At 34.2% G+C, this 22,408-nt stretch overlaps 2 protein-coding genes across 5 annotated transcripts; one reads left to right on the plus strand and one right to left on the minus strand.

Moving 5' to 3' along the window:
- Positions 1–3,755: 3,755 nt before the first annotated feature.
- On the minus strand, positions 3,756–11,481 carry zgc:109986 (uncharacterized protein LOC553566 homolog). Of its 3 annotated transcripts, XM_055005662.1 has the most exons (9): positions 11,272–11,481; positions 10,230–10,351; positions 6,944–7,082; positions 6,591–6,712; positions 5,537–5,647; positions 5,314–5,420; positions 4,144–4,234; positions 3,927–4,025; positions 3,756–3,896 (listed from the first exon to the last, which is right to left on the minus strand). In XM_055005662.1, exons 1-9 carry the CDS (start codon positions 11,366–11,368, stop codon positions 3,879–3,881), a joined length of 906 nt encoding a protein of 301 aa, XP_054861637.1. In that variant the 5' UTR covers positions 11,369–11,481; the 3' UTR covers positions 3,756–3,878. The 3 variants fall into 3 exon arrangements, with proteins under 3 accessions (XP_054861637.1, XP_054861638.1, XP_054861636.1); XM_055005663.1 differs by having other exon boundaries at positions 3,756–4,022; XM_055005661.1 differs by having other exon boundaries at positions 3,756–4,025.
- Positions 11,482–14,674: 3,193 nt separating this feature from the next.
- On the plus strand, positions 14,675–21,888 carry LOC111568660 (4F2 cell-surface antigen heavy chain-like). 2 transcript variants are annotated; one of them, XM_023270414.3, is made up of 8 exons: positions 14,675–15,099; positions 15,875–16,065; positions 16,733–16,906; positions 17,702–17,799; positions 18,951–19,093; positions 19,904–20,216; positions 20,312–20,374; positions 20,621–21,888. In XM_023270414.3, the coding sequence occupies exons 1-8, from the start codon at positions 14,771–14,773 to the stop codon at positions 20,969–20,971; spliced, it is 1,662 nt and encodes a 553-aa protein (XP_023126182.2). In that variant the 5' UTR covers positions 14,675–14,770; the 3' UTR covers positions 20,972–21,888. The 2 variants fall into 2 exon arrangements, with proteins under 2 accessions (XP_023126182.2, XP_023126183.1); XM_023270415.3 differs by having other exon boundaries at positions 20,653–20,811.
- The last annotated feature ends 520 nt before the right edge of the window (positions 21,889–22,408 follow it).

Genomic DNA, 22,408 nt, shown 5'->3' on the forward strand with positions numbered 1-22,408 from the left:
AAAAGTTTCTTTAACAACATTCGGGAAAAAAAATCAACCAAAATCCAGCGAAATTCGATTTTTATTAATTTACATTTTTTATTTATTTTTTTATTTTTAAAAATTTTTATTTCTTGCCAAATCTGGGGATTTTAAAAAAAACTTTAAAGGGAAATGTTTAAGGAATTTTTGAAATTTTCTTCCTGAAGATCTTGCAAATTTTTATAAATTTGGGGAATTTTTTGCTGAGTTCTTGGATTTTTTTTCAGACAAGGGAACAGCTTTTTTGGTGCCCATAAATGAGGACAACAGGAGGGTTAAACAGCAGAGACAGATAAGATTTATTACATAAATTGTCATAAGACTTTATAAATGATATAAACTTAAACAACAAGGGGCTGCACAGTAGTGTAGTGGTTAGTACTTTCGCCTTGCAGCTAGAAGATCCCTGGTTCGCGTCCCGGCTTTCCCGGGATCTTTCTGCATGGAGTTTGCATGTTCTCCCTGTGCATGCGTGGGTTTTCTCCGGGTACTCCGGCTTCCTCCCACAGTCCAAAAATATGCTGAGGTTAATTGATCATTCTAAATTGCCCGTAGGTGTGAATGTGAGAGTGATTGTTTGTCTCTGTATGTAGCCCTGTGACAGACTGGTGACCTGTCTAGGGTGTCCCCTGCCTTCACCTGAGTCAGCTGGGATAGACTCCAGCCCCCCCATGACCCTAGTGAGGATTAAGCAGTGTATAGATAATGGATGGATGGACTTACACAACAAGCACACACATTAAGATTTAAATCTTCCTTATCTTCATTATTATTATTATTATTATTATTATTATTATTGCTAATATTTTGATATGTTTATAATGTTTATGTTTTGATAACTGCATTTTAAATGTTTTTTTATCATTGTGTATAATGTTTTTTTTGACAGTTGCATATTTGATATGTTCAGTTGATTATATGAATGCACTTAAAACAACACAGACAAAGAAACAAGATTTATTACATAAAATATCCTCAGACTTTATACATGATATAAATTTACCCAACAGGCTCACATATTAAGATTAAACTTCATGATATATATGACATATAATGTTTACATATTATGTACATAATCTTTGTTCTTTTTTCTTTTTTTCTGTTTTTATAATTGTTTTTTTTGGACAACTGGATATTTTATATGTTAACTGTACATCTTTTGACTATTGCTTGTCCTTTTTTTAGCACAGATGTGGACGTGCAATGACAATAAAGATTCATCTAATATATTTATCTTATCTCATTTTATCTTACGATATATCACTGAAACACCTGTTGTGATTGTGTAGATTCTCAGCCATCATATGATAATTACTGATATTGCTGTTATTCCTAGAAATTTACCAGCCTAGTTTAAATGTCGATTCATTATTTGAAGAGATTTTATTGATTTTAATCACTTTGACTTGCACATGTTGTATAAATGGTGATATGAAGTTATTGTTATTAATATTGTTGTTGCTACTTAAAGTTACCTGATTAATACATATAATTATTTTTTCACTCCACACTTTTCTGTCTTATGCAGATTCATTCAACTAATCTAAATGTTATTTGTTCATATTTTAATACATTTTATCAAGGGTTGCTATTTGTCTGAAGTCTAAACACCTCCATTATTAAACATTTATCTGAGTAATTTGACCGTATTAGATTTTATATAAATTCAACTTCATTAAATACTGAGGTTAAGAAACTCACTACGCCAAAAGTTTCCATGCTTCAGAGCTGAATCAGTTTTTCAGAAGAAACATTTCATTTATTTCTGCAAGTTCTAAATAACTTTTTGACCATTTAATGAGCTGCAGCCATAAAATGTGTCTTAAATGAAGTTTAAAATGTTGTAATCTATTTTTCTTCCATTAAATAACTTATTCTAAAAGCTCACCCTGTGTTCTCTGAAACCAAATTGTATAAGGAATAGAAATGTTAATACACTTAATAATAATAAATTGCAACTCATTCTTCAAAACAAATTAGATTTTTGCAGAAATAAACCAGGAGTATTAAATAAAACCGTTAAATTCAAATTAACTCAACAACAAAATGGATCAAAATACAAACAATACCAGCAGACTAACAGTAAATAAAACAGATTTTAGTTCATTAAAGTGGAAATAAAACGCATTTTTAAGCAGAAACTTCGCTCGGTTCCCTGAATGCACCACACGAGTGAGTGAATGGGCGGGGCTTCTTTGTCCTCCGCGATGTTGATTGGTTCTCCCTCCTGCCGCTCCTCCGCCGCCAGCCAATGGTTGTCCTGGAAACGGGCCCGCGGAACAGCGATGAAATCACAGGAGTGAGCGGCCTCGGGGAGCTCACGAGGAGGAGGCGGTGAAGACGCAGCGTGCGTGACAGCGGGAGTTGATGCGTCATCAGAGAGGAAGTGAGTCAGCTGGCAGTTAGAAGAAAAAAAACAAGACAGGAAATAAATAAAAATTAAATATTTAATTAAGAAAAATATAAAAGAACAGAAAATTATTTTAAATAATATTGTGAAAAATTATAAAAGAGTAGAACAGAATAAAATTTAAATAATAATAATAATAATAATAATAATAATAATAATAATAATAATAATAATAATAATAATAATAATAATAATAATAATAATAATAATAATAATAATAATAAATCAGCTTCTGACTCAAATGAATGAAAAAATTAAAAATTAAATAAAATTAAAACAGAATCAGTCAAATAGCTACTTATGATTTTTTTAAAATTAAGAATAAAAAAAATGTAAAAAAAAAAAAAGAAAAGTAAAACATATTTTAAGCTTTCACTATATTTCACTACCGGCAGTTCAAAGGTTGATTTTTATCTATTCAATTTATTTTACTTTATTTGATATATACAGTTTGGTTTTGTTTTTTTTAATGTATGTCGCAAAAGGCATTCCTCTGTATCTCCTGAATATAATAATAATAATAATAATAATAATAATAATACTTTTTATTTATAAACACTTTTCATTTAAAGAAATCTGAAAGTGCTACGAGCAGACAGTAAAAAGAAACAGTACAAACACTTAAAATTACTATTTTAAAAAGGAGTCCTTAAAGTTAAAAACCTCTTTAAAAAGGAACATCTTCAAGTGTTGTTTTTCAATATAAATAATATATAGAGAGACATTCATAATAAAAATCTTCTATTCTATTGCAGTAAAAAATAAAAGCACATTAAAAATAATCATTCAAACCTCTTCAGGTAGAATAAGGTTTTAAAAATATCAAAAAAATACAGGAAAGAAATCTTGATTTGTTGAACTTTTTGAATTATAAAGTATAAATGAATGAATTGGATGTTTTAACACATATAGTGATAAACAGTATTTATTATTGTAAATTATTTATCAGTATTTACTTCCTGTCAGTAGTTTCTTATATTATTACAAAAAATCTTTAATGTTTACATAAAAAATAATTCTATTAAGCATTTTACATATAAAAATCTGCTGCTTTAGTCATGTTAAACCATTTTAAATGTAATATTTTGGTCCTTTTATAGATCAAAGGAAGAATCAATACTTAATACAAAAATAATAAAAATCATGCAGCATAAACAGGAGAACAAGTGAATTCAAATGAGGCTGGAGTCGTTGTTCTGTTTAAAATCATTTATTAAGTAGATATAAAGATGTTCTCCTGGAGAACGTTGACTTTGTAAAAGAAAAACTCAAACAGATAAAACAGAAAATTAAAAACTTTGATCCTCAGGTGAGAAACGAGGTGTGAAAAACACAAAAAGAAGAATTTTATTTGTTTGTTTTGTTCATAAAAGAACCAAAAATCTAATTTAGACCAACTGGAGAATGTGATTGGATGAAACAAGTTACATGACCTCATACAGAGGGATCACGTGACTCTGTCCAGGTGTATCTGAGGTCACATGACTCTGTACAGGTGTATCTGTCGGAGGCTGTCGGGGTCGGAGTCTCTGCCCAGGTAAACGTTGTAGTCCACAGGTAACTCCTCCACCCAGCCGGGCAGCAGCGCCTCCTGCTGGACACAGACGGGAGGAGTTGAGTCCGTGACATCACTGTGACATCAGAGCTACTTCCAGGAACAGAAATGAGGTTGTACAGGTGAGGAGGAACCCCCGAACCTGAATAAGTTTTACCTGCAGAGCGCCGAGACTTTCCTGCAAACTGGGAACAGAGACGAGGAGAGAACCCGACTTCCTGAAGGTCTGGATGATGAACCGCCATGCTCTGAACACACACAGACACACAACGATGCACACAATAACACACAGATACACACACACACAAACAGAGACAACCTTTGCCATGCTGTCATCTACTGTCTGTTAGAATATGCAGCATGTGTGGATTCCTGGGGATTTACTGTATATTATTGTGTATTCATGTACATTTTGTGCATATTTTTGTGTATTATCTGGGCATTTTGGTGTGAGTTTCTGTAAACTTTGTGTAAAGTTTGTACACCTTTCTATGGGTGATGTGTATATTTTGTTTATGTTTATTTTCTGTGTAATTCTGTGTATTTTCTGCATATTTTGGTGTATTTTCTAGGAATTTCTAAGGTTTTTGCTTGTATTTCTTTATGTTTTCTGGGTACTTCTATGGATTTTTTTATATATTATAGAAAACTTGTGTGTATTTTGTGTATATTCCTGCGTATTTTGTCTACATTCCTGTGGATTGTGTGTGCATTTATTCATTTTTTATGGGTATTTCATTAGCATTTCTGTCTGTTTTGTGTATATTGTTGTCTATTTTGTACATAATTGTGCATTTCTTGTACATTTGTGTGTTTAGTGTACATTTCTCTATATTTTGTGTGTACTACTGTGTATTTTGTGCATATTTTTGTGTATTTTTTTATATTTCAGTGCATTTTTGAGTATTTCTGTGTATTTTTTTGTATTTTGTATGTATTTCTGTCCATTTTGTAGGCATCTGTGTATTTCCTGTACAGTTGTATGTTTTGTGTGTATTTCTGTGTATTTTTCTGTATTTTTGTGTAGTTTTGAGTATATTTCTGTGTATTTTCTGTTTATTTTTGTGTATTTTCTGTATATTTCTGTGTATTTTTTGCATTTAGCATGTATTTCCGTGTACTTTCTGTATTTTTCAGTATCTTTCTGTCTATTTTTCTATGGTTCGTGTCTATTTCTGTGTATTTTTTTGTATATTTCTGTGTATTTTCTGTATATTTTCTGTATCTTTTGGTGTATTTTCTGTAAAGTTACATGTACTTTTCTGTATTTTGTGTGTATTTCTGTATATTTCTGTGTATTTTTGGTGTATATTTGGCGTCTCGTCACCTCATTTGCTCGCTGGGCTCCATGAAATACTCGAAAACGTTGTTCATGATGAGAACGTCGGCGTTCTGCAGCAGAACTTCCTGCGTGCAAACATCAGCATGAACGACCTGCAGAGAACAAAGGTACGTTCACGAGCAGCAGAATAAACTCTGACAGGAAGTCTATTATTCGTTTTTATTATATATATATGTTTATTATTAGTTGATTATTAGTTTTTGATGACCTGGACTCGGTCCGTCAGTCGGTATTTCTGCAGCATCTCGTTCTGCAGCTGAACAAACTCCTCACTGATCTCCAGACCCAAGAGACGAGACGCCGAACTGTAGACGTAACCCTGAACACACAATAATCCACACATTAACACACATTAATACACATTAAACACACACAAACACACACTTTAAACACACACAGACACACAAAATAACAGGCACATTAAGAACACACATTAGACACAACAAAGACGACCTAAAAATTAATGTTTTCTGCTGATTTCTAATCTTTCAACAGGTTAATATGCAGTTCAGGTGTTTATTATTTTTATTTGCTTTACTTTTAACAGCAGCTTAATGTTTTATTTTCATTCCTTCATTCATGTATTTTAAAATATTTTGTCTTTTTTTATTTGCCTTTTTTAAAAAGTTTAGTCTGTGATCAGTTAATAAGTAATGACTTCTTTTTTATTATTTTTAACAAATTTTATTTTACATTACATTATATATATTTGCTATTGACAGGTTATTTTTCTGTGTTTATTTTGAGATTTGATTTTTTTGGACAAACAAATTATTAGAATATATTGATTCAAGAATTTGTCATTTAATTTTTAAACTGAAGTTTTTTAAGAGGTGTTGGTGAGATATTATTAGTTTATTTTAGCAAAGTTGGAAAGTATTGAGATGACTTTTTTATTTTGTATTAATCTATGTATATATATTTTAGAATATCATATAGCTGTATTTCATTTTTAATTTGGTTATTTAGTTTTATTTATTTTCTATTTTATGCAAGAACTGACTATTTATTTTTTCATATATGCATTTTAAGGAGAGAATATTTAATTATTAATGTATTAATTTTAGGTAGTTATGAGTTATTTTTTTTATTTATTTCCAGAAGTGGATCATTATTTATTTATTTATTTTTTGTTAAAGTGACATAAGAATGACTATTAAAACTAAAATAAATAAATAAATAATAAATAACAATAATGTTGTTGTTGTCGTTGTTGTTATTATTGTGTGTGTCTGTGTGTGTTTGTTGCGTTGACCTCTGACCCCGTACAGAACCGCTCCCAGTCTGGATCCGACGTCCACCAAAGTTCTGCCACTCAGATCCGGAAGAATGTTCTGGAAAAGGAACCGAAGCTCAGAGATAGAGAACGAGTGAGAGACGAAGTCTGGAGGGAGAAACACAAAGATTCAAGATAAAGATTCATGAAGACAAAGATTCATGATGGACGTTTGGTGAAGACAGAAGGATTGTCTGTCTGGTTGTGCATCCGCTGTTGTATTTGTGTTGTTGTGTTTGTGTTGTTGTGTGTCTGGTTGTGTATCAGGTTGTGTATCTGTGGTTGTGTTTGTGTTGTTGTGTTTGTGTTGTTGTGTATCAGGTTGTGTTGTCTTCCCACCCAGAGCTGCTGTTCTCTGGGATCCACAGTTGAGGCAGAACGTTCTGCTCAGGGTTCCGTTTTCACACAGAGAATCCACCTGATCTTCATCGTACAGGAAGCTGTCGACGTGGAGGGTCGGCCGAGAACACTGCTGGATCTGGAACAAGACCTTCATCATCATCATCATTTTCGTCATCATCTTCATCATCACCATCATCATCACCATCATCATCAACTTCATCATCATCATCATCATCATCATCACCATCATCATCATCATCATCATCATCACCATCATCATCACCATCATCATCATCACTATCATCATCACCTTCATCATCATCATCATCATCACCATCGTCATCATCATCATCATCACCTTCATCATCATCACCATCATCATCTTCATCATCACCATCACCATCATCATCACCTTCATCATCACCTTCATCATCATCATCTTCGTCATCATCTTTGTCATCATCATCACCATCATCACCATCATCATCACCATCATCATCATCATCACTATCATCATCACCTTCATCATCATCACCATCATCATCATCATCATCACTATCATCATCACCTTCATCATCATCACCATCATCATCATCACTATCATCATCACCTTCATCATCATCATCATCATCATCACCATCATCATCATCATCACCATCATCATCACCTTCATCATCACCACCATCATCATCATCTTCATCATCACCATCATCATCACCATCACCTTCATCATCACCTTCATCATCATCATCATCATCTTCGTCATCATCTTTGTCATCATCATCACCATCATCATCATCATCATCATCACCATCATCATCATCATCATCATCATCATCATCACTATCATCATCACCTTCATCATCATCATCATCACCATCATCATCATCATCACTATCATCATCACCTTCATCATCATCACCATCATCATCTTCATCATCACATCATCATCATCATCATCACCTTCATCATCACCATCATCATCATCACCATCATCATCTTCATCAACATCATCATCATTGTCACCATCACCATCATCATCATCACCACCATCGTCATCTTCGTCATCATCACCATCACCATCATCGTCACCATCATCATCTTCATCATCACCATCATCATCATCACCACCATCACCATCATCATCATCATCACCATCATCACCATCATCACCTTCCTCATCATCATCATCACCATCATCATCACCATCATCTTCATCATCATCATCATTACCATCATCAAACAATCTAAAATTATTCTGAAGAATATGATAGTTAATAAAATGTCCAAAAATATTCATAAAATCTCCAAGAATAAAACCTAGAACTAACATGTCTGGAGCAAGTCCCATATCAGTGATTAAAATGTCCTAAAATATCTTTAAAAATATTAGAAAATACTGACAAAAATGAAAAAAGTCCAAACACCATCTTTAAAACCCCAGAACATATATATTTGTAAATTAAAGTATCCTAAATAGCCATTTCAATATATTATATAATATATTCATATTAAATATGTAGATTTTTAAACATTTATGTCAGAAAAGTTTCACCCAAAAAAGTATTTTTTAAATATTTTTTGAAAATATACATAACAGCAACACTTAAAAAGTGTCCTAAAAAAGCATAGAAATAAACTTTTAAAAAAATGCATATCAGAGAAAAAAATTATAAAATCTCAAAACCACATTGAAAGACATTTGAAAAAAGTGTGGAAAATGTTTTAAAAAGTAAATAAAATATCACAGAATTTTTATAAAACATCCATATATATTTAATTATCTAAATTACATGAGAACACAATTTCCACAAATAAAACTAAAATATCAACAAAAAAAAAGATAAAATGTGAGAAATTTCCAAGATAATATAAGAAAAGATATCATGCATGTAGTACTCTGTGGTAGTACTCAACAGTAGTATCAGGATCAGTAACAGTAGAAACTCAGCAGTACTAACAGTAGTAGTATCCGTAGTAGTATTCAGCACTAGTACCCTATAGTAGTAGTCTATAGTAGTACTGTAGTAGTAGTAGTAGTATCAGTAGTAGTAATAGTATCAGTAGTAGTAGTATCAGTTGTAGTAGTAGTACTGTAGTACCTTTAGGAGGGCGGTGGTCTCAGATGCTAACATGACGTTTACTAGTACTTTATAGTATCAGTAGTAGTAGTAGTAGTACTGTAGTACCTTTAGGAGGGCGGTGGTCTCAGATGCTAACATGACGTTTACTAGTACTTTATAGTATCAGTAGTAGTAGTAGTAGTACTGTAGTACCTTTAGGAGGGCGGTGGTCTCAGATGCTAACATGGCGTTTACTAGTACTTTATAGTATCAGTAGTAGTAGTAGTACTGTAGTACCTTTAGGAGGGTGGTGGTCTCAGATGCTAACATGACGTTTACTAGTACTTTATAGTATCAGTAGTAGTAGTAGTAGTACTGTAGTACCTTTAGGAGGGCGGTGGTCTCAGATGCTAACATGGCGTTTACTAGTACTTTATAGTATCAGTAGTAGTAGTAGTACTGTAGTACCTTTAGGAGGGCGGTGGTCTCAGATGCTAACATGACGTTTACTAGTACTTTATAGTATCAGTAGTAGTAGTAGTAGTACTGTAGTACCTTTAGGAGGGCGGTGGTCTCAGATGCTAACATGACGTTTACTAGTACTTTATAGTATCAGTAGTAGTAGTAGTACTGTAGTACCTTTAGGAGGGCGGTGGTCTCAGATGCTAACATGACGTTTACTAGTACTTTATAGTATCAGTAGTAGTAGTACTGTAGTACCTTTAGGAGGGTGGTGGTCTCAGATGCTAACATGACGTTTACTAGTACTTTATAGTATCAGTAGTAGTAGTACTGTAGTACCTTTAGGAGGGTGGTGGTCTCAGATGCTAACATGCGTTTACTAGTACTTTATAGTATCAGTAGTAGTAGTAGTACTGTAGTACCTTTAGGAGGGCGGTGGTCTCAGATGCTAACATGACGTTTACTAGTACTTTATAGTATCAGTAGTAGTAGTAGTAGTACTGTAGTACCTTTAGGAGGGCGGTGGTCTCAGATGCTAACATGACGTTTACTAGTACTTTATAGTATCAGTAGTAGTAGTAGTAGTACTGTAGTACCTTTAGGAGGGCGGTGGTCTCAGATGCTAACATGACGTTTACTAGTACTTTATAGTATCAGTAGTAGTAGTACTGTAGTACCTTTAGGAGGGCGGTGGTCTCAGATGCTAACATGACGTTTACTAGTACTTTATAGTATCAGTAGTAGTAGTACTGTAGTACCTTTAGGAGGGCGGTGGTCTCAGATGCTAACATGGCGTTCAGCGGTAAACGAGTTCTGAGGTCGTCGGAAATGTTCTGGAGAATCACGGTTCTGTTGTCGAGGAGAAAATCATCCAGATCATCTGGAGAAACAAATTATTTCGTTCAATCATCACCGAGACAAACTATTATTTAACAAGGAGATTTATGTTTGTTTTGTTTTTACAGACCTGGGTATTTCATTTATATTTAGTTATATTAAGACCTGTGTTTTACTTAGAAGGTGATAGTTGTATTTATTTCTTTAATTAAACACTGATTATTTATGTTTAAAAAGAAGTAGTTAACTAATTTATGTTCATGTAATGATTTTGAATTGTAATTTATTTACCTATTTTAGAAAGAGGTTATATTATTATTATTTATCAATCCTTAACAAGCAGGTAGTTTATTTCTATTTTCTAAATAACATTTTTTTTCCTTTCAGTAATTTTTTTAGGAAGTAATTACTTGTTTACTCACACACCTCTCTCTCTCTCTCTCTCTCTATATATATATATATATATATGAATTTAAATTAATTGATTATCAATTATTTATTTTTTAAATGTGTTTTTTTAATTCTTTATTGACTTTCAGCAGAATTTAGTGTACCAGTTTATTGTATTTATTAACAGTTTGTGGTTATTCTTGATAAATCTGAGGGAAACAGAATCTGCTTGATAATCTTCATGCTTTTAAGTTTCCTTCAGTCTAACTTTTCTTCACTAACATCTGACTGAACATCTGGAAGTTCACAGCAAAGTGAAACTTCTAACTGATAATTCGGCAACTTTAAAATCAGGATTTTTTATTAAATTCTCAACATTTTAATGAAATAAATCACAGTCTGAGAGGCTGAAGTCAGAATTACGACATAAGGCCCCACTTTTCTATTAATCTGATAAATACAGCGTGTTTCTGTGGATAAAAACTTCTTAAATAATGTCTAAAAAGCTCCATGAAGGACAGAAACGTCGTGGATCTGCAGTGAAAGCAGCAGAACGTGTCCAGGTGAGTTTACCCGAGTTCTTCATCCAGTCCAGCAGCTTCGGCAGCTCGGACGGATCCACTCTGCTCAGCAGCTGCTTCAGCTCCGATTTAGCCTCGCAGAAATTCATGATAAACGATTAAAACCAGCATAACCTCCAGAAAACCACCAGAAAACCACCAGAAGTCCAGTTAATTCGCTGCTGGTTCTGCGTTCAGGCTGCAGCTCAGACATGTGTCCGGGTTTAAGGTGGAGCCGGAGGCGTGACTGAATCCATCACTGTGGGACAAACATTTAACATCAAACACCTGTAATTACTTGGAGTCACTTCTTAAATATGAATATTATTGAAATTATTATAGTTAACAGACATTTACATTAAAAAAATACAGCGATTTTTTTTTTCGTCAACGATATACGACCTTAAGAGTAGTATTTTTTTCATTCGTAACTTTATTGACATAAGCATATCATAAAAGGACCTTTAATTTTGTTTTTATATTATTATTGTTGTATTTTTTCTTATAGCTGTTTTTTCGGTACCCCTCTTTACCATTTGATTTAGATATTTGATTTTTTTTAAAAACAACAACAACAACAACAACAACTTTGATTTCCTCTAAACAGACACCGACAAAGAGGAACTTTTCAGAATCAGAATCACGATTCCGGGGAATGTCCTAAAAAATGAACTAAATCAAAAAAATATTCCGGTCTGTGTGTTTGCCGAATGTACGATCAACCTTCCATAATTCAGAAAAGTTACCCAGTTTCAAATTCATCCTCATAATTTTCTCAATAAAGCCGAATATTGCCATAATTTATCACAGAACTGAGTGGATTCGGTGCCAGCTTCTCTCGCCCTGAAACAGCAGTTGTATCTTTAAGCTAACACTGAACTCTACTCAGAAACTGCGCTAATTTTTTTTTAAAAAAATGCTGCTTTACTGTGGAAAAATAAACACAAATGTCAATATCAAGAGATTTTATTAGCAAATGAGAACTGTTCTTGCTTTCGGCTAACATATATTTATTCAAGACGAGGTAAATATTATTTTTTACCGGAAGTGGAATGACATCAAGCCATTATTTCAGGACAGATTCAGAAATATCTGAAAAATAAATAGATAAATAGATTTTAAGTGGACTGTGTGGAAGCCGACTTGAATAACATGTCTCTGTGGTTAAGAAAAATCGTAGTTTTATATTTCCGTTAACTATTTCTACAATAAAAGAGAAATGCTACTTAATTTAGCGCAGAACTGAGCGGAGTTCAGTGTTAGCTTCTGTTGATAACGTCTCGCTGTCAGTAGCTTTAAGCTAACACTGAAACCCCCTTACAAACTGCGCTAATTTTCAGAATGCTGCTGCTTTACTGAGACAAAATGTGAATAAATGTCAACTTGAAGATGTTTTCTGAGTAACTTGGAGCTGCTTTTCATTTCGGCTGAAATAAAATCAATCAAAAGGAAGTAATTATTAATTTGTAAAGTATTTTAGTTGAATACTTTTCGTTTAATGCCACTGCATAAATGTTGTACTTTTGATTCCACTGTTTTATTCCACCTTTTTGACCAAAAAACAGATGAGAATTTGGAAAACCTTTTCTTTTTGTCTTTAAAAAATATTAAAAACTAATAAGAGGGAAAGATGAACTCTGCCATTACTCTAATAACTGTTTCTCAAATGTCATGATTGGCTTCTTCTCATGTTTGTTTTGTGTAATTTTATTGTCATTTCGTGCATTTTCTTGTCATTTTTTCTTGTTTTTGTGATAATTTTTGCTTTGTTGTCATTTTGTGTTTTTATGGGCTTTTGTCACTTTTTTTGTTATGGCATTTCTCGTTGGTGTCATTTTATCATTTTCTAATTTTTGAGCTTACTGTGAATCACTTTAGTGTCATATTTTTTATTTTAATTTTTGTTGTATTTTCCATGTTTATTTTTGCTTTTCGTGTGTCATTTTGTTGTCATTTCATGTTTTTTTTCTTGTCATTTTATTGTTTTGTTTTCATTTTTGGCTCATCTTAGGTCATTTTAATGGAATTTTGTGGTTTTTGTGGTCTATTTTTGTGTTTGTGTCACATTTTTATGCTTTTTGTCGTCATTTCGTGACTTTTGATGTCTGCTGCTGAGTGAGTCGACAGCACACAGCGGAAACACAATTAGATGTTGGTCAGCAGAATGAAAAGCTGCTGACTCAGCTGGACACACACACACACACACATTATATATATAAAATATAATATTAAAAAATGTCTACATGTCTATTATATTTTCATTCTGATTTTGTCTCTATAATAAAAAAAAAAAATTTAAACAGGGTGTATCCGATTTAATGCTGCCTTCAGTGTCCCTCAGAAATCTGAAAAGTCCCGTTAGAACCCAGAGGACAGAAATCCACCAGAATTAAGTCTGATATGTGAGTTTAAGATCAGAAAGTAGCTTTTGTTGTCCTTTTAGTCGCCTGTTTATTGATCTTTTTGTACAGTTTGGAGACATTTATAGTGTTATACAGAATATTAATGATAACTTTATTTATGACATCTTTATAAACACATTCACACCTACAGACAGTTTAGAATCAGCATTTAATGACCAGAACCAGATTAAATGAGGACCTTCTAGCTGTGAGGACGCACTTAGAACCACTGAACCACCGTATGGTAGAACATTTTGAGACATTTGTGGTAATTTTTTTACTTTTTTGTTGTCATTTTCATCTTGTATTTGTGTGTTTTCTGTGTTTTTGCATCTTTTTATTGTCATTTTGTTCCATTTAGTGGAAATTTTATGTCTTTGTGATAATTTTGTGTCATATGTTGTCGTTGGGGTTTTTGTTGTCATTTCGTGCCATTTTGTGGTCATTTTGTGTCTTTTTGTCAGTATTCTGACTGTCATTTTGTTGTTATTTTGTGCTATTTTAGGGCCCATTTCGTGTTTTTGTTGTCTCTTTTTGTCGTCATTCTGTCGTCATCATTTTATTGTCATTTTGTGGTCCTTGTATGCCTTTTTGTTGTCATTTTGTTTTTATTTTGTGCTGTTGTAGGGCAAATTTTGTGGTCATTGTGTTTTTTGTTGTCTCTTTTTGTCATCATTTTGTCATGATTTTGTGGTATTTTTGCATCATTTTATATCTTCTTGTGGTTGTTTTGTGTGTTTTTGTTGTCATTTTGTTATTTTGTGTTGCTTTAGGGCCAGTTTGTGCAATCTTTCTGTTGTCATCATTTTCTGTCTTTTTGTGGTAATTTGTGTCATGTTGGGGTTTTTGTTGTCATTTTGAGTGTTTTACTTGTAATTTCGTGTCCTAATAATAATAAATAAACCTAAAAGAGATAAAAGATAAAAAGACAGCATGTTTTTATGTGTTTAGAGCCTCTAAATGTGGCTCTGATTTATCTCTGGGGGAGTTCCTGACTGATCCTCATTTGTCCGACAGCATTTGAAGGCAGCACCATTCAGACAGACAGCAGGACGTCTGACGGTGGATCACAAAGACTCCGGTTCTCTGCAGGTTCTGTCTGGTACCGTGATGACCCCCGACGAGACCGACGTGGAGCTGCAGCCTGCCCTGGGCCAGGCGGACCCGGTCCAGGCGGACCCCCCTCCGGTCCAGGACCCTCCGGCTCCGGATGCTGATGCAACGGAGGCCGATGTGAGCGAAGCGGACCTGGACCAGGAGGAGCAGGAGAAGCAGCCGATGACCGGAGGGGCTGAACGGGCCGCAGAGGCTCCGTCCGCCGGGGAGGAGGCGGAGAAGAACGGAGCCGTGAAGCTCAAGATCCCGGACGAAGAACCGGAGGAGGTGAAGTTTACCGGACTGAACAAGGAGGAGCTGCTGAGGGTGGCGGGAACCCCAGGGTGAGGATGGATGGATGGATGATGGATGGATGATGGATGGATGGATGATGGATGGATGGATGATGGATGGATGAGGGATGGATGGATGGATGGATGGATGGATGGATGGATGATGGATGGATGAGGGATGGATGGATGGATGGATGGATGATGGATGGATGGATGATGGATGGATGAGGGATGGATGGATGGATGATGGATGGATGGATGGATGGATGATGGATGGATGAGGGATGGATGGATGGATGATGGATGGATGAGGGATTGATGATGGATGGATGGATGGATGGATGATGGATGGATGAGGGATGGATGATGGATGATGGATGAATATATATATATATATATATATATATATATATATATATATATATATATATATATATATATATATATATATACATATATATACATATATGTATATATATACATATAATATAACATAATTTGGGGTATTTTTGGTGGTTTTGGTGTTTTTGCTGCCATTTGGTTTGATTTTTGGTCATTTCTTTGTCTTTGTATCTCAGTTTTTGTGTATTTTTGTGATTTTTTTTGTCTTTTTGTTGTCACTTTGTGTATGTCTCAGTTTGTCTCGTTGGATAATAGTCCAGATAAACGTGATGTATTTGAAAAACAGCACAGAAATGATAATTTATCACCACTAGCCTCCTGCTGCTGTTCCTAAAAGTGTTTCAGGTTTTTAAGTCTAGATCTCATGATGTCGGTGCTCCTGGAGGCCTGATGGTTCTGGTTCTGGTTCTGGTTCTGTCTACAGCTGGGTCCGGACCCGCTGGGCCCTGCTGGTGGTCTTCTGGCTGGGCTGGTTGGGGATGCTGGGGGGGGCGGTTCTCATCATCCTGCAGGCCCCCCGCTGCAGAGACCTGCCCCACACCCACTGGTGGAACCAGGGACCCCTGTACCGGATCGGAGACGTCCGGGCCTTCAGCGCCGCCCAGAACCTCAAGGGTGAGCAGCAGAGGACAGCAGAGGACAGAAAGACGAGTTAAAAGAGACAAAAACCACCACAAAGAGACAGAAAAATAGAAAATAACAACACCAAACAACCACAAATAAAATCAAAATCAAAAAATAGTACATTTTTAAGATATGTAAGAAATGAAAATATACAACACATTGTTAAATATAAATTAATAAAACTAAAACAGAAATCTGTAATTAATTCAAAAGTAATGTAATAAAACATAAAAATATATATGAAACAGTGTAAAGATCTGAAAATAAAATAACACAATGCAAATCAAGTGAAAAAATTGAATAAATACAAATAGAAAAATATTTTAAAATAACATACAGCTCATATTTTCATAGGATTAAATTATAAAAAAATATCAAGAATATTAATGGATAGAACAATAACAAAAATATAAACAAGAAACACATTAAACGCACTTCATATTTACAATATGTAAAAATCAAAATATATAAACTCATTGTAAAAGAGAAAGTAATAAAAATAAAACAAAACTCTGTAATTAATTCAAAAAAATCTAAAAAAATTAATTAAAAACTGGAAACTATAAAGAACCAAAAACTAAATATTTAAATTATTGATGAAAACATTTATTCTAATCTTTATAAATCTAAATAATGCTTATATTTGTGTGTGTGTGAGGCGTGGAGCAGAAGCTCGGCCGTCTGTCGGAGCTGAAGGTTAAAGGTTTGATCGTGGGTCCGATCCACGTCGCTCCTCCAGACGACGCCGTCGCTCTGAGGTTCGAGGAAATCTCAGCCAACGCCGGGAACTTGGAACAATTTAAAAGTCTGGTCCGAGCAGCTCACAAGAAAGGTGAGAAAAATAAGAACATTTTATCTGTTTCACAGTTGAATTATTGACTTAATGAGGGTTGGATCAAATGTCCAAAGTTAGTAATGTTAAATTGAACCTTTTTAGTAAAACAATTAAAGAAATCAAAAGAAATAACATTTAAAAATGCAGAGATTCAGCTTTTAAAACAACTTTCTCCTTCATTTTGTATGTAAATGGTCGTTTATTCTGTAAAAACTCAGAACAGTTGATTTTCTGTTCAGATTGTTGGTATTTGTGTCATTTTTATTTGAAAATATCACATTACAGATGTGGTTTTATTCACATATCATTAGGTTCGCATTAATCTCCTGATTTCTTCCTCTTTGTCTGTTTTCTGGATCAAAATTTGATTAAAAAAAAAAAAAGAAAGAAAATCCTTGAACTGTCTGAACCATAAAACTTGCTGGTGGCTCAAAAAAAAAAAAAAATCACAGTTTATCAGGCAGAATTTTTGGATTTGTTTTATTTTCTTTTAAGGAGCTTTAAGTTTTTTTTTTTCTGGTCTGGATCATTATTCGGTAGGTTACATCTGAAAACAGGACATTTCAGCTGTTAAATGGATGGAAATGTGTGGAAAAATGTATTAAATTCTATTTTTGACCTTTAAATTAGATTAACATCTAAAATTAGGTTTAATATTTAACTATAAATGTAGAAGAAGGAGGAGAAGCGTCACTGAGTGGAAAATATCAGATAAAGTCTCTGAAAAGCTCCTGAATTAAAGACGTGTTTCTGTTGTTGTTGTTGTTGTTGTTGTTGTTGTCACCTGTGCAGGTATTTCCGTGGTTCTGGATCTGACTCCTAACTACCGGGGAACGTCTGGACCGTGGTTCTCCAGCGTCAGTGTGACCAACGTGGCTGAAAGGCTGAAGGTAAAAAGCAGGAAAATCAGAGAAAGGACGAAACTTCACCGTTTATACGAAACACAGTTAAGAAATCAGCCATTTATTCTACATGTTGGATCAAAGTTTCTGCAGTTTTCAGTTAAAACAAGAACTAAACTGAAGTGGATCTTTGAAAAGCAGCTCTCAGGATCATTAATAACAGCTTTAAAATGCACAAACGTGAAATGAGACGTTTATATGAGCAGCTGTTGGGTTTTTGGAACCATTTTATTGTTTTACTACTGCTGAGAGAATTTAAAACTGCTTTTGTGTCTCCTAATTAACATGATTTAACATCAGAGAAACGCAGAAAAGTTACTTATTATTAAATGATGCATTTAATGTCTTGTACTTTTAAAAAGACAAATAAGAAAATCTGTTTTTCTTTCAGCTGGAAATTATATTTAAAACATTTCATGTCAAAACAAGAAAAAATCTGAATATAGGAAAATAATACGCTCAATAATATAATAAAACATGCATCTAATGTTGTATTTTTACACAAATAAATAAGAAAATATCCTAAAAAAATAATATTTATGTACAGCTAAAACTGTTTTACCTCCAAAACATTGATATGAAGCAACACAAATAAGTTTTCGTTCTGAATTTAAAGCAAAAAATAATAAAATCTGTATTTGAAATCTCATATTTTCACCCAAATAAATAAATAATACATCGAAAAAGTGTTTCATTCCAACTGAAAACAGGATGTTGACGTTTAAGGACGTTTTATTCCTGACAAAATAAAATTATGTAATATCAGACCGAAGAGAAAAACTCCGAATCTACGACAATAATTAATTAATTAAAACTGAACGGTGGGTTTTTGTAGGATTCTTTATTTACCTATTATTTACTTTATTTAATTGGATGTTAAATACATGTTTTATTGTTTAATAAAATATATTATTTGTGTAAATTCAGGATAAAAAGCGATGTCTTAGTGGTGAAACAGTTTTTAACGTCTCTCAGCTGTATTTAAAACAGAAAAGGTATATTTACTTATTTATCTTTAAAAGTTTGTTGTGAGACAGATGTTGGCTTTGCCTCAGAACATCAGTGATGGTTCACCGTGTAGAACAGATCATATAATAGATGATCTAAATGTATAAAACCTGATTTCTTCCTGTCCCCAGTCTGCTCTGGTGTTCTGGATGAACCAAGGCATCGACGGCGTCCAGCTGTCTGGAGTCCAGAGGGTTTCCTCCGTGGTTCCGTCTCTGTGGACCGACATCCGGGCCATCGTCCAGAACGGAACCGAGGAGCATCCGGAGAACAGGTTGGAGGAGGAGGACGAGAACATCTTTAGAACACAGACAGAGACGGTTTATGTTGAATTAAAACTCAGACAGACGAGGAGTTTAGAAACTTTAGTTCTAATTATTGGTCAGTTTCAGCTGTTTTACTGATTTTTAGTTAATTTACTATTTAATGTTCTGTGAAGCATTTAGTAACTCATTATAGAAATATACTTTATTATTATTGTCATTATTATTTATGTTTTTATAATAATAATAATAATAATAATAATAATAATAATAATAATAATAATAATAATAATAATATTATTATTATTATTATTATTATTATTATTATTATTATTATTATTATTATTATTATTATTATTATTATTATTATTATTATTATTATTGTTATTTATATTTTACTACTACTACTACTACTAATAATAATAATAATAATAATTATTATTATTATTATCATTATTATTTTACTTTTTAAATAATTAATTAATTTATATTTGTTTTCATCCAGTAGAAGTATAATTTTCCAGTTTTTCTGTTTTTAATGTCAAATTTTCCAATTTTTTTTTCAGTTTTCATTTCTAATTTTTCTAATTTTCCAGTTTTTATCTGTTTTTATTTTCTAATTTTTATTTTCTAATTTTCTAGTGTTATTTTCAAATTTTCTAGTTTTTTTGGTTTTTTTTCTAATTTTCCAGTTTTTATTTTCTAATTTTCTGTGGTTTTTTTTCTTCTAATTTTAAGGGTTTTTTTCTCTGTGTTTCTCCCCCATGATCAGGGTTTAGTTTCATTCAGGAAAAGTCTATTTTTTTCTGTTTCTCCTTCAGGCTGCTGCTGGGCGTCTCTGATCTCTCGTCTCCTGAAGACGTTTCTTCTCTCCTCTCGTCCTCCGGCGTCGACCTCCTAGTCTCCGGAGTCCTCAGCTCCTCGGTGGACGCCACTGAGCGCGCTCAGTCGGTGCAGCGTCTGTACTCGGAGCACGGCCAGCAGAGGCTGTCCTGGAGCCTGGGGGGCCGGACCGAGGGCCACATGGCCTCTGTGGGCGGTCCAGACCTGGTCCTGGTCCACCAGCTGCTGCTGCTCACGCTGCCGGGGACGCCGGTGTTCAACTACGGAGACGAGATCGGACTGATGGACGAGGTGAGGACGGGACCGATCCGCTGAGGATGTGATAGGATTACTGATTGATTAATGATTATTGATTACTGATTATCGTCTCCTGATTGATCCTGAAGGGCACCAGGTTTCCCAGGATGCTCTGGGACTCTGACAAGGAGGAGCTCAACGGGACGCTGCAGGTAAAAACACACAAGAAAACTTTATTTAAACACAGAAAAACCTCAAATATTCACATAAAGTCACTGCAGACAGTATTAATCGCACACAGAGTGAGCGTCTGTCCTGTTGTAGTTTTTCTACAGTATTAGTTCTAGTTACAGTAGTAGTATTAGTAGTACTATTAGTAGTACTACTAGTTTTAGTTACAATATTAGTATTAATAGTATTATAGTAGTACTCTGTGTACTATCTCCTATGTATTGCAGGAGGAGCGTGCTGAGCGTCTGTCCTGTCGCAGCTTTTTCCGCAGCCTGTCTGAGCTGCGTTCTAAGGAGCGTTCTCTGCAGTTCGGTGACTTCCTGCTGCTCTCCAACTCGTCGTCGTCTCTCGTCTACCTGAGGATCTGGGATCAGAGCAAACGCTTCCTGGTCGCCTTCAACTTCTCCCCGGATGAGTCGGCGTCGCTGCAGCTGAGCGGCGCCTCGCTGCCTCGCCGGGCCGACGTCGTCCTGGCAACCAACAGCAGCTTCCTGCCGACCGACGCCAGCGTGGACCTCCAGGATCTACGGCTCGGCCCTCAACAGGCCGCCATCCTCAGCTTTCCCTACAGCGGATAGAGCAGCTGGAAAAGCAGATTAGAGCCTCATTCAGATGGAAAAACACCAGAGAGGAGATTTAAATCAGTGGGCGGGTGGTAAAAACATATTTAATCAGCTAGACAGAATCAAAGTTTATTAATAAATTATCATTAAACCTCCAGAAAAACATTTAGGATAGAAAACAACAGTTCAGAACTCCATTTAGATTCTGTCTGATTTTAGGATTCTTCTGTATTCTGAGAGTCATAACTCAGTTAAATCCAAACCCACAGACATTCAAAGACATTTTTAGATTCAGTGTGACCTAAACTTCTAAAACATATTATTATCTATGATGTCCATTTGAATAAACTTTCAGAAATCAACTTAGAATCCAGAGTTCAGAGCTGCCTTGAGAATCTGTCAGTTTTTAAATGTAGTTCTGTACATTTAAAAGATGAACCAACTCCAGGAGTCACAACTTAGTCACATCTAAAATTACAGACATTAATTAGATATTTTTAAACTCAGTGTTGCTTAAACTTCATGAGGAAATCAATATCTGTGATGCCCATTTAAATAAAACTCCAGAAATATACTTAGAAGTTTAGAGAAAAAAACAGCTCAGAACTCCATTTAGAATCCGTCTGTTTTTAGGTTTTCTTCAGTGATCCAGTTCTAGTTGTTTTTACCTCCATGTTCCACTGAAAACAGGAGCTGATAATGAAGAACTCAGGTGCTTTCAATGTGACTTCATGTTAAATTTCAGCAGAACAAACTGTAATCACTGAGTAGGAGGGAATGAATTGCATCTGAACGGAGCTTTAGTCAGTTTTTCTGGCTGATAAATGTTTGTTGGTGTTTTTGTCCTTCACATGTCTGTTTGTGGTGAGTTTAAATCTGATCATGTGTCGACGCACTTCAACAAAAACACAATAAAAATAAAAATAAATCAGCGTTAAAGTGTGACATCTTCTTTTCATGAGAGTCTGAAAACTGGAGTCGATTTAAAAGTTCTGCAGGTTAAAAGATTTGGTCTCCAAGTAAACAGGAAATAGAAAAACTACATTTGCATAGTATATAAATTTAAAAGTTGTCCAAAATCACACAAAAAACTGTTCAAAATTACTGAAATTCATTCAAAAACGCTTGAGCACTGTCTAAAATTACTCAATATTGTTCAAAATGTCATTAAATTGTCCATAATTACTTGAAATTTGTTTAGTGACTCAAAAACGGTCCAAAATTACTTTTAAAAATTCTTTAATATGTCCCAATAATTAATGCAAATGTGTCCAAAATTAACCCAAGTTTATCCAGAAGTCATTTTTTAAAAGTTTTCTAGACAGAATTAATCTAAAATTTTTGAGAATTACTTTAAAATTTGTTCCAAATGTCAAAAAAAGTTGTCCAAAGTCACACAAAATAACCCTAACCCTTGTCCAAAAAATGACAAAAACTTTTCAAATTGACTTA

Source organism: Amphiprion ocellaris, chromosome 20 (assembly GCF_022539595.1).
Source record: "Amphiprion ocellaris isolate individual 3 ecotype Okinawa chromosome 20, ASM2253959v1, whole genome shotgun sequence".
NCBI lineage: Eukaryota > Metazoa > Chordata > Actinopteri > Pomacentridae > Amphiprion > Amphiprion ocellaris.

Coding starts and splice junctions, on each gene's coding strand:
- LOC111568660 (XM_023270414.3), top strand. CDS start 14,771: ATGACCCCCGACGAGACCGACGTGGAGCTGCAGCCTGCCCTGGGCCAG. Junction 15,100..15,874: donor AGGGTGGCGGGAACCCCAGG/GTGAGGATGGAT, acceptor TTCTGTCTACAG/CTGGGTCCGGACCCGCTGGG. Junction 16,066..16,732: donor CGCCGCCCAGAACCTCAAGG/GTGAGCAGCAGA, acceptor TGTGTGTGTGAG/GCGTGGAGCAGAAGCTCGGC.
- zgc:109986 (XM_055005662.1), bottom strand. CDS start 11,368: ATGAATTTCTGCGAGGCTAAATCGGAGCTGAAGCAGCTGCTGAGCAGA. Junction 7,083..10,229: donor AGACCACCGCCCTCCTAAAG/GTACTACAGTAC, acceptor GTCTTGTTCCAG/ATCCAGCAGTGTTCTCGGCC. Junction 5,648..6,590: donor TGGGAGCGGTTCTGTACGGG/GTCAGAGGTCAA, acceptor TTGTGTGTTCAG/GGTTACGTCTACAGTTCGGC.